The sequence below is a fragment of the Acaromyces ingoldii genome, assembly GCF_003144295.1.
Source record: "Acaromyces ingoldii strain MCA 4198 unplaced genomic scaffold FA10scaffold_3, whole genome shotgun sequence".
In the NCBI taxonomy this organism is placed as follows: domain Eukaryota; kingdom Fungi; phylum Basidiomycota; class Exobasidiomycetes; order Exobasidiales; family Cryptobasidiaceae; genus Acaromyces; species Acaromyces ingoldii.
Window position 1 is genome coordinate 560,689 of NW_020290249.1, and position 11,943 is coordinate 572,631.

The 11,943-nt window shown below is 57.5% G+C and overlaps 7 protein-coding genes across 7 annotated transcripts; 4 read left to right on the forward strand and 3 right to left on the reverse strand.

Annotated features, from left to right (window-relative positions):
• Positions 1-138: 138 nt before the first annotated feature.
• On the forward strand, positions 139-3,230 carry FA10DRAFT_285706 (hypothetical protein; the record flags this gene model as incomplete). Its single annotated transcript, XM_025524020.1, has 7 exons — positions 139-309; positions 374-459; positions 508-817; positions 877-2,326; positions 2,389-2,464; positions 2,521-2,675; positions 2,734-3,230. 7 exons carry the CDS (start codon positions 139-141, stop codon positions 3,228-3,230), a joined length of 2,745 nt encoding a protein of 914 aa, XP_025377190.1.
• On the reverse strand, positions 3,125-3,864 carry FA10DRAFT_251253 (secE/sec61-gamma protein). Its single transcript, XM_025519603.1, has 5 exons — positions 3,784-3,864; positions 3,688-3,721; positions 3,516-3,613; positions 3,431-3,435; positions 3,125-3,370 (listed from the first exon to the last, which is right to left on the reverse strand). Exons 1-5 carry the CDS (start codon positions 3,844-3,846, stop codon positions 3,358-3,360), a joined length of 213 nt encoding a protein of 70 aa, XP_025377191.1. The 5' UTR covers positions 3,847-3,864; the 3' UTR covers positions 3,125-3,357.
• A 133-nt stretch (positions 3,865-3,997) lies between these two features.
• On the forward strand, positions 3,998-5,646 carry FA10DRAFT_266515 (hypothetical protein). Its single transcript, XM_025521521.1, has 3 exons — positions 3,998-4,157; positions 4,214-5,175; positions 5,231-5,646. The coding sequence occupies exons 1-3, from the start codon at positions 4,029-4,031 to the stop codon at positions 5,568-5,570; spliced, it is 1,431 nt and encodes a 476-aa protein (XP_025377192.1). The 5' UTR covers positions 3,998-4,028; the 3' UTR covers positions 5,571-5,646.
• FA10DRAFT_266516 (alpha/beta-hydrolase) lies at positions 5,559-7,240 on the reverse strand. Its single transcript, XM_025521522.1, has 6 exons — positions 6,837-7,240; positions 6,736-6,770; positions 6,583-6,672; positions 6,383-6,516; positions 6,152-6,318; positions 5,559-6,084 (listed from the first exon to the last, which is right to left on the reverse strand). The coding sequence occupies exons 1-6, from the start codon at positions 7,186-7,188 to the stop codon at positions 5,633-5,635; spliced, it is 1,230 nt and encodes a 409-aa protein (XP_025377193.1). The 5' UTR covers positions 7,189-7,240; the 3' UTR covers positions 5,559-5,632.
• An 85-nt stretch (positions 7,241-7,325) lies between these two features.
• On the forward strand, positions 7,326-9,293 carry FA10DRAFT_266517 (alpha/beta-hydrolase). The gene is made up of 2 exons (XM_025521523.1): positions 7,326-8,948; positions 9,017-9,293. Exons 1-2 carry the CDS (start codon positions 7,512-7,514, stop codon positions 9,218-9,220), a joined length of 1,641 nt encoding a protein of 546 aa, XP_025377194.1. The 5' UTR covers positions 7,326-7,511; the 3' UTR covers positions 9,221-9,293.
• FA10DRAFT_266518 (hypothetical protein) lies at positions 9,024-10,881 on the reverse strand. Its single transcript, XM_025521524.1, has 3 exons — positions 10,353-10,881; positions 9,600-10,294; positions 9,024-9,519 (listed from the first exon to the last, which is right to left on the reverse strand). The coding sequence occupies exons 1-3, from the start codon at positions 10,826-10,828 to the stop codon at positions 9,275-9,277; spliced, it is 1,416 nt and encodes a 471-aa protein (XP_025377195.1). The 5' UTR covers positions 10,829-10,881; the 3' UTR covers positions 9,024-9,274.
• A 39-nt stretch (positions 10,882-10,920) lies between these two features.
• Positions 10,921-11,759, forward strand: FA10DRAFT_266519 (MSF1-domain-containing protein). Its single transcript, XM_025521525.1, has 3 exons — positions 10,921-11,194; positions 11,295-11,380; positions 11,445-11,759. The coding sequence occupies exons 1-3, from the start codon at positions 10,988-10,990 to the stop codon at positions 11,725-11,727; spliced, it is 576 nt and encodes a 191-aa protein (XP_025377196.1). The 5' UTR covers positions 10,921-10,987; the 3' UTR covers positions 11,728-11,759.
• Positions 11,760-11,943: the final 184 nt, after the last annotated feature.

An 11,943-nucleotide genomic window follows, 5' to 3' on the forward strand; every position in this document is an offset into this window, starting at 1 on the left:
ACTTCATTAAGATCATAAAGGCGTCCGTGCATTTGGTGGCCCTCCGCTTCACGTGCATCCCTCGTCCAAAAAGTCGATGAAAGTCAAAAGGCTCAACGTTAACTTGCATCGAGCAGCCAAGAGAATCTTTTGGTGGCCATGGCAACGGCGGTGCTCGCAGATGGAGCAGCGAGCACGACGACGCGAGTGTATCAGGATGATACAGTCAAGAGGCGTGGCAGCGACGAGGTGGGACTCGCGGTGAGGTGCTGGTACAGTGAAGAGGAGGGTCACTACCCCGAGGTCGAACAAGACAGCTTGGAGAGGCCGGTAGGTTCTTCCCGGCTTGGACATGTGCAAGGTATAGAGTGGTAAGCTGACAGGGATATCTCAGCTCAAGCAAGGCGAGATTGGGGTTATCTTTCCGGCCAGTCACAAGAGAGAGATTTTGGATGAGGCCGACCTCGAGGTGTGCGATCGGTAAGTCTTTTAACTTTCTCAAAGACCAGCGTGCTGACCGGCCAGCAGCGCTTTTCAACTGGGAGATGTCTGCAAGAGATCCCTCACCGCGACATTGTCGGCCGTCATCGTGGGCTTCTCGATGGAGCTGGAACTGGAGCATGCGCTGACGGGGCAAAGGCTACCTGTCAAGATCCCTGCGACTGAAGTTGTAAACGCCATCAGGATCAACGCGGGGGATCACGTCATTCATGGGAATTGGGTTGGCTACGTCGAGGAGGTATTCGAGGAGGCTCTCGTCGAGACAGACGGCTCTCAGGAACTCGTGCGGGTGTGCGACATTGGGCATAGCCTGAGTGTTGGAGCCGTGCCCAACGACGTGAGTGGTCTTTTCTCATCTTCCGTCGATGCTCTTGCTTAGACATACCTGCGACACAGCTCGCCTCGCGAAATAGCCTCTGGATGTCAGTCTTCAATTGGGAACAGGAACACAGCAAAAGGATCGTCGACGTCCGGCAGATTCTCGTCTGCGTCAATTGGCTGGCCATCAACCAGAAGCTGACCCCCGCCGAGCAAGAGGGTCTCAAGCGACCAAAGCGATTCTGGACCGACCTCGATAAGTTGACAAATCTTGGGGTGCTGGGAGATCGGGCCCATCTCTCCGGTGACAAGGTCGTCTTCCGAGATCCTTCGATGATTGAAAAGTACGGACTGGAGGTTACGAAGCACGGCGTAGAGAGATTGGAAGTCAGTGTCATGAACGTCGTGGCGACGCACACCAAGCTGGATCTCCTCTGGCAAGACTCGACCACCTCGACGGAAGCAGCAAAGGATCTAGTCCCGTACGTCAACCTGGATGAGCACGACGTCTGGGGAGGCGATCACGTCCTGTGGAAGGGGGAAGGGGGGCAACAGAGGGGTGCCGTTGTCCAGAGCATGGACCCAGTCGAGAGAACCGCCGTCATCAAGTACTACGACTCGGACGAGGTGGAGACAATCCCGGTCCTTGAGCTCGACGTCCAAGGTCCGGATCCTGTCACGTTTGGTGTGCATCGGGGCGACACCGTCCTGCTCTCGACGGAGGACACCGCTTTCGAGGCACCAACACTGGGGCGGATAGGCGAGTCGGAGGAGTTGCCGCATCCAGACGATCTGCGCGAGGACATGAGCAAGAGGGGAATGGCCTTTGCAGCACACTACCAACGCGCAACTCCCCAAGTCATGCCCCGATCAGCAGCCGAAGCGAGCGAAATTGACTGGTTTGGCACCGTTGTCGCTCTGGAGCGCGATGGTGGCGTCGTGGTCGAGTTGCCAGACGGACGCAGGACGCTAACATCGATCACTAAGCTAACGCTCTTGGCCAGAGATGAGGGCGAAGACGACTGGGCCGATGGCTCCGAGTCCTACACGGACCATGAGGGGAGTGCTGGGAATAGTGACGCTGCCTGGATGACCGAGGAGGGTGTCGAGGCAGAAAAGGGCGACTGGGACGATGACTGGGAGGACATGAGCGAGACAGGAAATGTCCCGCCGGAGGATGGCGACGTGGAGATGGCTTCGGCTCAAGAGACCAAGGAGCCCGAGGTTGTTGCCGTCGCAGCGCAGGGGGAGGGCGCCACCGTCAATGCGGAAGCAGAAGCACCGACGAGCAGCGACAGCCACGCCAATGGCGGAACCAACGGCACAGCGACACCCAGCCAAGGCGAGCTGCCTCGACACAGCGGTGCAGATATGCCTACCGACGATGCCCGGTGGCCTCTCTTCGAGATCAAAGAGACCGCGCCGGACGACCATGCATTTATCGGCGAGACCAACGATGGAGCGCCAGCCAAGGCCTTTTACTCGCGCTTGCAAAAGGAGTTCAGAGCACTTCAGTCGAGCTTGCCAGGTCAGTCGCTGTCTCTGAAATACCACGGAGCGAGAAGATCGCTGACACATTGCCCTTGACAGACTCGATTCTCGTCCGGGCGTACGAGGACCGTACGGACCTTTTGCGGGCCATCATCATTGGCAGCGAAGGGACTCCGTAAGTGCATCTTCCCTTCCTTTTCCTGTTACTGTGGAGGCTCATCGTCATTGAAGCTACGAGGATGCACCTTTTCTCATCGATCTTCGCCTCAAGCCCAGCTACCCACACGAGCCTCCTGTTGCGCACTTTCACAGCTGGACAAACGGAAACGGAAGGGTGAGCCCAAACCTGTACGAAGAGGGCAAGATCTGTCTGAGCGTTCTCAACAGTGAGTTGTTGCCCCCTTGTGTTCCCAAGAGGCACCAAAGCTGACCAAGACCTTTCAGCATGGAGCGGGGAAAAGTCCGAGAGCTGGAACCCTGCAAAGAGCAGTTTGCTGCAGGTTCTCGTCTCGATCCTCGGCCTTGTCCTGGTGCGAGATCCATACTACACAGAGCCCGCTTTCGAGAGATTAGCAGGGACCGAAGAGGGCAGATTGAATGCCGCCTACTATGCCGAAAGGGCGTACGTCCTCTCGAGGGGCTTCATCAGGAGAGCGCTCGAGCACCCCGTTCCGGGTTTTGAAGAGGAGCTCAAGTTCTTCTACCTCGGTGGCGGTGCCGGCGATGATGGGCATAAGGGCAGACTAGAAAGGGTTCTGGCTAGGGGCCATGCGCTCATGGCTAGCTCCTCTTCGGACACGACATCAGCGGAAGGCACAGAGGCAAAAGGGGGGATAGATCGGCCCGAAGCGGTGCAACGGCTGAGCGGAGGCGGCGCCATCCTCCTCAAGAGGACGCTGGATAGACTTGAAAAATTGGCCGACAGCGGCAAAACTTCTTAAGGCGGCAACTTTCTCCCTTTTGCACCCATCTGTACGATTCATGAATTGATCATGCTTTTCTCAGCTCAGCGCCCTTGTCATACAATGGACCCCGCTCCATATACGTCCGAAGCGTCCGCGCGACCCTTTATGCTCCACCACTGTTGAGAATTGATGGTCAGAAGCAGCTCTAGAGTGAACCATCTTTTCGAGCAACTTACACGAGCTGAAAGAGACGGGTGCACATACCGGCGAAGGCAATGTCAGACTCGTGTCAAGCAAGTGATTCGGAGCGGTCAGACTTACGACGTGGTTGATGGGGATATGGATGAGCTTGACAAAGTAGCCGATGAAGCCCATGACGACGAATCCCATCCCAACGGCCCGGCAGATTTGGAGGAACTCTGGAGAGGAAGAGACAGAGAAAGAAGGGTCAGACAAGCGTCTAGAGGACTGAGAGATAGAGCAGGAAGCGCACCTTTCTTGTCGGGCTTCGTGCATCGGTTCATGAACTGCAAGGGAAAGTAAGGAAGTTTGAGGGTGGATTGAAAGTGAAGGTGGGAATAGCACGTACCTGTGTGCCCTCGCGCACGAACGTCTGAGGCAGCTCGGCGATCTCTCGAAGTGTGTCGGCCATCCTTGTCTCTGTCTATACTGTGTGGTCTGGAGGAGAAGAAGGCGACGGGCGTCGAGAATAAAGCTCGGACGTGGCCTGCTTTTGCACGTGTCGAGGCGGGGCGAGATTTTGAGATTTTTTGAGAGGAAAGGAAGTTTGGTTCAGGAAGCATCAGGCAGTCGAGGGGGGCGTGCTTTGACAAGATGGAAGAAGGCAAAGAGTCGAGCATAGCTCACCCAGACTCAGGAGAGTCTGAGCAGCAGCCTGGAACGGCAGGGCCAGTGGAGGCCAAGGTCCGGCCCATCGACGAAAAGAAGGTCCAGGGCAAGATGGTGAGTTGATCTGTTGCCGGCTAAATTGTCTGGCAGAAGCTCATCTCCTGCAACAGCACCACGTCATCAAGCTCGTTTCACAATCGGTCAAACGTGCCAAGACCTTTGAGACGCAGCGCATTGTCAAGAAGCTCAAGTCTAGCAAATCCAAGGCCAAGGAAGAGGAGGAGGAAGGCGGACCGGACTTGGAGAAGGAGCTCGAGGTGACAAAGGCAGTCGAAGCACAGGCCGTCGCGCTGCAGGCCCTTTGGACAAAGCTGGGCAAAGCTCGCTTACTTCCTCGTGGTACAGCTTCGGACAGTTTTCCGCTCGCGGATATCCTCGGACCCACACATCTCCTGATCGAGGATGCGTCCAGGCGACGAGGAGCCGACGGTAGTGGTCCAAGCACGACCAGCGTCAATGACCTGGTCCGGTCGAGGCTCGTATCCAGCAAGATCGTCTCGGAAGAGGTGTCTAGGGGCGTGAGCGAGATTGAGAGGCTTTTGGGGCTGGGTTTGCAGAAAAGGGTAACCGAAAAGGCCAAGGACCGGACCTCTACTGCTCCCACTCCGCGAGAGGTTGGTCAAACGCGAGCATCCAAGAAGATCCCGGTCGAAGCGAAAATCGACGAAGATGGGAAAAGCTCGGTTTCTGCAGGCGTGAAGAAAGAGGCTCAGAAGGAAGAGACAGGGGAAAGGAAGCGCAAGAGACTGCCCTCGCCGACACCTTCCAGGGACTCGTCGGAGGACTCGCAACTATCCGGGCAAGATAAAGACCTAGAAGGCGAGGAAGGCTCAGACCCGATCTCAGGTTCGGAAGACGACGACGACGACGAGGGCACGACGTTCCTCCCGTCGCTCGCAACGGGCTTCGTCGGCGGTCGCGGCCTGAACTTAGGACGCGGAAGCGACGACGAGTGGAGCGACGGCGATGCCGAGCTCGAAAGTATCGACTCGGACGCTGAGGACCGAGGATTGGATGGCAAAGTCCGCGCCGGTGCAAGAAAGAACCGAATGGGCCAAAGAGCTCGCAAGGCGTGAGTACTTTCTTTCCGCGCGCAGGTGTGACATGCTGCTGATGCAGTTCTGCAGCTTGTGGGAGAAGAAATACGGGCGCAACGCAAACCATCTCAAGCTTCGGGAGCGAGAACCACGAGAACCACGAATGGCAGGCGCCGCGATGGGGGGACGTGGAGCCGCAAGAATGCATCCAGACCGGCTACGTAGAAATATTGCAGGCACGGCACCTACATTCGACAGGGCAGGAGGGCGGCCTCCTCCAGAAAGACGAGCAGAAAGAGAAGAGAAAAGGGCAAAGACGCAAGAGATGCACCCAAGCTGGGTCGCAAAGCAGAAGCAAAAGGAGATGGTCGAGGCTGCCACAAGGGCAGCAGTTGGAGGTCCAACATCGAAGAAGATCGTGTTCGATTGAGGAAGAAGAGAAAGAGAGCAGACATGCACGTGTATTCTAGCAAAAGCCCATAGGGCAAGCATCTATGATCGAGCCTGCTCTTTAAAGAAGTCGGTAATGGCGTCGAGAACGGCCATTCTCTTTTTGTTGTCCTCTTCGGACTGTCCCTTGACGTTCTTCATCATGATGTGCTCGTACCCGTCCCAGATCCTGCATGATTTCGTGGGTGAGGAGACCCTCTCGCAGAATGCCTGGGTGCCGAGGTAGCTCGTCGCTCGGTCATTCTTACCGTGGTGGAAAGAGACGGGGACTGTAATCTTGGGCGCAAGCTTTTGGAGCTCTTCGAGACCCAGCAGGATGGCGAGGCCTGTGGCGATCCGGATGTAGCCCTTGTAGGTCTGCGGATCGGCATGGAACTCATGCTCGACCCGGATGTCGTCGCTGACGTTTCCCTTGACGCCTGCCGCCAGGGGCAGGCGACCGGCGAAAAAGGCAATGACGCGTGCGATTGTTTCGAGGACATACGACGGTCGTGCTGTTTTCGTCGCGGCAGTGGTCAGCAGAGAGGAGCTTCTTCAAGTCCACGATGGGCTTTTGCTCACAGTGCGGGCTGATGGCGAGCATGGGCGCGGCGCATGCGATGCCCGCAATGTTGGGGCGAACACTGTCCAGCTCAATCTCCGTCAATTTGGTGGGGTCCGGCCCGCCCTGCGAGGGAGGCGAGAGCGGCGGGTACAGCGCGGCGTAGTAGAGTGCCGTGAAGCCGCCCCTACATGGTGGATATCAACACAGGTGCCCAGTCGCCGGTGTGGGAGAGTTATAATCGTACTCACATGCTCTCGCCCTGAAGGAAGAACTTGTTGCCCCGCAAGTGTGGGGGATCGTGCTTGATGACATCCTGCAGCACCGAGTGCGTGGCCTCGATGAGGATCTTGAGCGAGGGAATGTACGAGTGCAGGCCGGAAGACTTTTCATAGGGGCGAACAGATGTTAGCGAGCGTGGATCATATCTCAAGGTAACAGCTCAACTCACTCGACCAAATGAGGGTAGATCAATGGCGATTACACGGAAACCGGCCTCGCAGTGGTGAAGCCCAGTGCCTGCAGCACGCCCGCCATAATTCTGCGAAAGGAGGCAGGCTGTGAGTGTGGCTGTACCTAGCATCGACCAGTGCAAAATACTCACATTAATGCCATGGAGGAGAACCACCGAGGCTTTATCTGTTGGGGGGAGAAGAGCACATTAGTGTTCCTTGCACTTCGTACTGCCTCGACAACTCCTCTCACGCTTCTCTCGCTCCCAGGCCTCGTCGATGCGCCAGGTCGAGTAGGCAACAAAGCTGTACTCTGGTCGGTCCCAGCTCTTTCCTTTTCGCAGAGCTTCCTCGGTTAGATGAATGGTGCGCGACTCAACCGTGACCCTTGGATTGTCGTAGATGTAGCGCTGCTCGTCTGCGGAGCGGGGCAGCGAGGCCCTTCCATACGTCGGGTCGCCAAAGCCAGGCGTGACCAGGCCGAGCTGGCAGAGGATTGGTTCGAGAAAGACGCGGTAGGCCTCGATGAGGTACCAGCTGATGGTGATAGCCAAGTTGAGGCTGTCGCTGGCGTAGGCGTCGACGTCGCCCTTGTTCTCGACCATGTTGTCGCAAATGGGAGTGACTGAAAGTCGTTTCATGCGCTCACCGATTCGCAGGTACCACATATTCTCAGGATCGGCGCGCCCAGCCCGAGATCCGAGAAGGAGACTTAGACTAAACTCTCTTGCTCGTGGAAACACGATCCACCACTACTAGCATCAGTGACTGGAGTCGGCAGCGCACGAGGCCCACCATTACGGCTCTTCGCTTGGCATCGTTTGCCGCACGGCGGAGTCGCCTCGGGCTCGCACTCCAGCCGCAAGTCGTTCAGCGCAGGCTTTACTATAATGACAACGCAGCCGCGGCGACTATAGCAACCAGGGACATGACGCCTCCTCCACCGTGGCAGGCCCTCTTTGCCGGCAAGAAGCTGGCCGAGGGCAAGCATGCCGAGCACCATCATCAATACCACGAGCAAGGTGACCACGAAAGAAACAAAGAGGAGGTAGCTCGCGTCGAGCTTAAGTGCGAAAACGTCGAGGCGGCCGTAGAAGAGGCTCTGAGCGACAATGCCATCCTCGCTCGGCCTCCCGCTGCACATGTTGCCAGTCATGCTGCATTGCCATCCTCAACTGCGATGCGATCTTCCCACAAAGACAATACAAGCGCCCTACCGTCACGAGACTGGCAGGGCAGACCGCGCTCTTTGCTTATCGACGACGTCGATCGCAAGGGTGGCTACGAAGGCACTGCCCGACACCCTCACAGCAGCGTAAGCGGTATGGCCAAGCAATCGCCAGACATGGCCGTGGGACAGCTGGCCGACCCTTCCAAGGATGAACAGGTCCTGGGCCAGGCACAGGGGCGAGCCCGGGATGCCGCAGCAAGCAGTAATGGCAATGCCAGCGAGCTATGGAACATCTTTGGGGGGCTGTTTGGGACGACGTACGAGGAGAGTGGTGCGCCCAAAGACGTCCAATTAGCCCAAGAGGAGGAGAGCTTTCTCGGTGCCGCATCTAGGCTTCGCTCGATGCTCGATCAGGACTCGTCGTCCAAAGACACTTGGCTCGAAAAGCAACGCAGCGAGGTTGATCGTGCCCTGAGGTCCGCTTCGGTGAGCAGTAGCAGCAGCGGTGGCGACGGTGATGGCAGCCATGGGACAAGCTCGGACAGCTCGTCTGCCAACCTGCGAGAGCAGACGACGTATCTCTCTCCTCGGCTGCCCTTGGTCTTTTGCCACGGCCTCTTTGGCTTTGACACCTTTTCCCTGGCTCCCGCCGCGCTCGCCGAGTCGCTTCCTTCGTTTTCCGTAGACTACTGGCGGGGCATCGTCGATGTTCTCCAGCGACGCGGCAACGAGGTGCTGGTATGTCGGGTGCCCATGAGCGCCAGCATCGAGGAGCGCGCCAAAGCTCTGAGAGAAATGATCGAGGCAAAGTATCCTGAACGTGAGATCAACCTCATCGGCCACAGCATGGGCGGTCTCGACTGTCGGTACCTCATCACAAATCTCAAGACGTCGTTCCGCGTCCGCAGTCTCACGACGATTGCTACGCCCCACCGTGGCTCGACATTTGCAGACTACATGCTCGACGAGCTCATTGGCAAGGAGCGGATGCCCACGCTCTTGAACCTCCTCGAAAAGACGGGACTTCCGGGCGGAGGAAGAGCCTTTGAATGCCTGACAACGACGGCCATGAAGCAGTTCAATACGGACACACCCGATGTCGACACGGTGCGCTACTTCTCCTGGGGTGCAGCGTTCCGGCCAGGCGTCTTTCACGAGTTCCGCATTCCCCACGGCATCATTCTCGAGCGAGAGGTGAGGACACCTTCAATTTTCAATCGGGGAGCTTCTCTTGACTGACACTTTTCTCCCAATGACAAAAGGGGGAAAACGACGGCCTGGTCAGTGTGACATCGAGCATGTGGGCATCGTACAAAGGCACCCTTACAGCCTCGCACCTGGACCTCATTGGCTGGACACGCCGGCTAGGCACCTTCAGGGCCGCCGCCGTAGGAGGCCGCAAACCGTTTGACCCTAAGCTCCTCTATCTCAATATCTGTGAAGACTTGGCCCAGGAGGGCTTCTGATTAATTTCGGCCACTTGCAATCTGTGTACCTTATAAACCGTTCAATCAAAGCAACTATTTGTCCTTGCGAGCCTCCTTCCAGGCCTTCCACGTCTCGTCCCTGAACTCTTTGTCGACGAGGACCTTTGCGCCGATGACGGCAATGCCCGTCGCGGCTTTGAGCGTGGCCTCGTGCGCCTCTGGCGTCTTGGCTGCATCGGCGAATCCCTTGGTGTGATTGCCATTCTTGTGCGGGTCGCCAAGCGGGATCTGGTACAGCGCATGGATGCCGGGCAACTCGTAGGTAATGTTTCCAAAGTCTGTTGGGACAAGTAGAGGAAAGTCAATTCCGAAGTATCTGAGAAAGTAGCAGATGAAGAGGACAACGATGGGCACCCACCTGTCGAAGCCTCCCACACGCCGCTGTCGACCTTGAGGTCGTACTCGCTCTTCATGTACTGTCGGTAGGCCGTAGTGAGCGTCGTCGAGTTGGCGACGTCGGCATACACGGCCCCGCGCTCAATCTTGACCTTGCACGACGTGGCGAGGGACGCTGCCTCGAAGCACTTTTCCACCCGGCCGGCCAGCTCCTCGACCGCCTTTGCCGTGGGCGCGCGCACATTGTACTCGAGCTTACAGTTGTCTGGAATCACATTGGGCGCCCAGTCGGTGCCCTGGAGGATGCCATGTACGCGGCAGTCGGTCTTGATCTGCTGGCGGAGTGCGCTGATGCTCATGTACGACAGCACGCCTGCATCGAGGGCGTTTTTCCCCTCCCACGGCACAGCACCCGCGTGGGCAGGGACACCCTCAAAGGAGACATAGATGGGCACGACTGCGAGCATGCGTGCGACATTGTCAAAGGGAGAGGGATGCACCATGAGGCAGGCGTCCATGTCCTTGTATGCGCCGGCCTGGAGCAGGTTGATCTTTCCACCCCCGCCCTCCTCGGCTGGCGTGCCGAGCAGGATGACCCGTCCCGAGACGTCGTGCTTCTCCAGTGCCTCAGCCACGCTCAAGGCCGCAGCGACGCCCGAGATGGCAATGAGATTGTGCCCACAGGCGTGGCCGATGCCCGGCAGCGCATCGAGTTCTCTGCGTAGCTTGCGGTCAGATTTGAGAAGAGAGCGGGGGGAGGTGATGAGTGACTCACGACTGGAAGCCAATCGTCGGCACCTTGTCTCCCTTAGCACCAGACCCAGACTGGTGGACGAATTCTGCCGAAAAGGCCGTCTCGACACCAAAGGCGTGCGGGGTGACCTTCCAGCCGTCGCGGTGGGAAAGGTACTCGACGAAGAGGTCATGCGTCTTTCTTTCCTCCCAGCGGACCTCATGCAGGTCCCACATCTTGAGGCTCAGATCGCGAAGTTCTCCGGACAGCGCGTCCACCTTGGCCTTGATCGTGGAGCTCAGCTGGTCGAGGACGCCCGTCAAGGGATAGGCGGGTGGGACATCGTCGTCGTCCGATGCGCGCTTCTCATCTGTGTCGAGGAGCGCAAAGGACCCGCAGCACGCGTGCAGGGTGTGCTCCTGAGCCTGTGCAATCTCCTCTGCTCGACGATGAGCAGCCGGCGCAGCGGCTCGCCTGCTGCTGCGCGACGGCAAGAGCGCAGAAAGGCAGCCGGGCATGTTGTATCCAGATGGTGAAGAGGAGCAGGCAGTCAACTTCACGCGAAGTGGAGATGCATCGCACCCTCTCGCACGGCCTCGCTCATTTACACTTTCATATTCGGCAAACGTGCGTGTGTTCTTCTTTCCCCTCGTCGTCTTCTGGTGCAACACCCGACGATGCCGCAGACGTTCGTAAACAGCTTCCCGCTTCCCTTTCCGTGGTCACACACGGCCCTGTCGGTATGGCACAAGTACCCGAATCCATCGGCACCCCACGTCGTGTCGATGGACACACTGTCGCACCAGTACGATGACCAGACGGGCCTCTTGCGCATCGAGCGGATCCTCGGCGTGCGGCAGGGCGCGCCGACGTGGGCAGTCAAGGTGTGTATCTTATCTGCACCCGCAAAGCGATCTGTTCCTTCATCAGAGAAAAGTGACAAGGTAGTGACGTGCTTGAGCATGCTAACATTGGCTGAGACAGCTCTTGGGCGGCACCGAAGACACTTACGTTCGCGAAGTGACCATGATCGATTCGGCAAACGAGCGCTTTGAAATGACGAGCACTAAGTGAGCCTCAATGGCGAGAACCTTAACTCTCGGCGGCAAATACTGACGGTGAATGCACTTGAAGCCTCTCGCTCAGCGCCTACCTCCTCGTCAAGGAATACATCACCTACCTGCCCGCCTCACCCACCACGTCAGTATTCAACCAGACGGCCCTCATCACATGCTCTGCAGGCTCGGGAGGCGGCTTTATTGCCAAGGCGGCGCAAAAGATTGAAGATTGGAGCCATAAGCGCTTTGGTGACAATGCGGAGAAAGGCAAGATGGGGTTGGAGCACGTCTGCAAGCAGCTTTGGGAATCCAGGTGGCAACAATCAGATTCGTCTTCCATGTCAGCAGCTAGACTATGATGGACAATGCAGAAAGATTTTTGCTTGACAAGGCAGCGTTCTATATGAAGTCTTCTACATGAAGCCTCTGCCCTCGGATCTCGTCCTTGTCTGCCCAGCTCGGTTGCCATTATGAAAAGAACCCCAGATGCTGTTTCTCTTCTGTTTGACTTACCCGTCTCGCTCGCACAGACTCCTCTATTTTTATTTTTCCCTCCACCAACGAGGAGAAGGAAG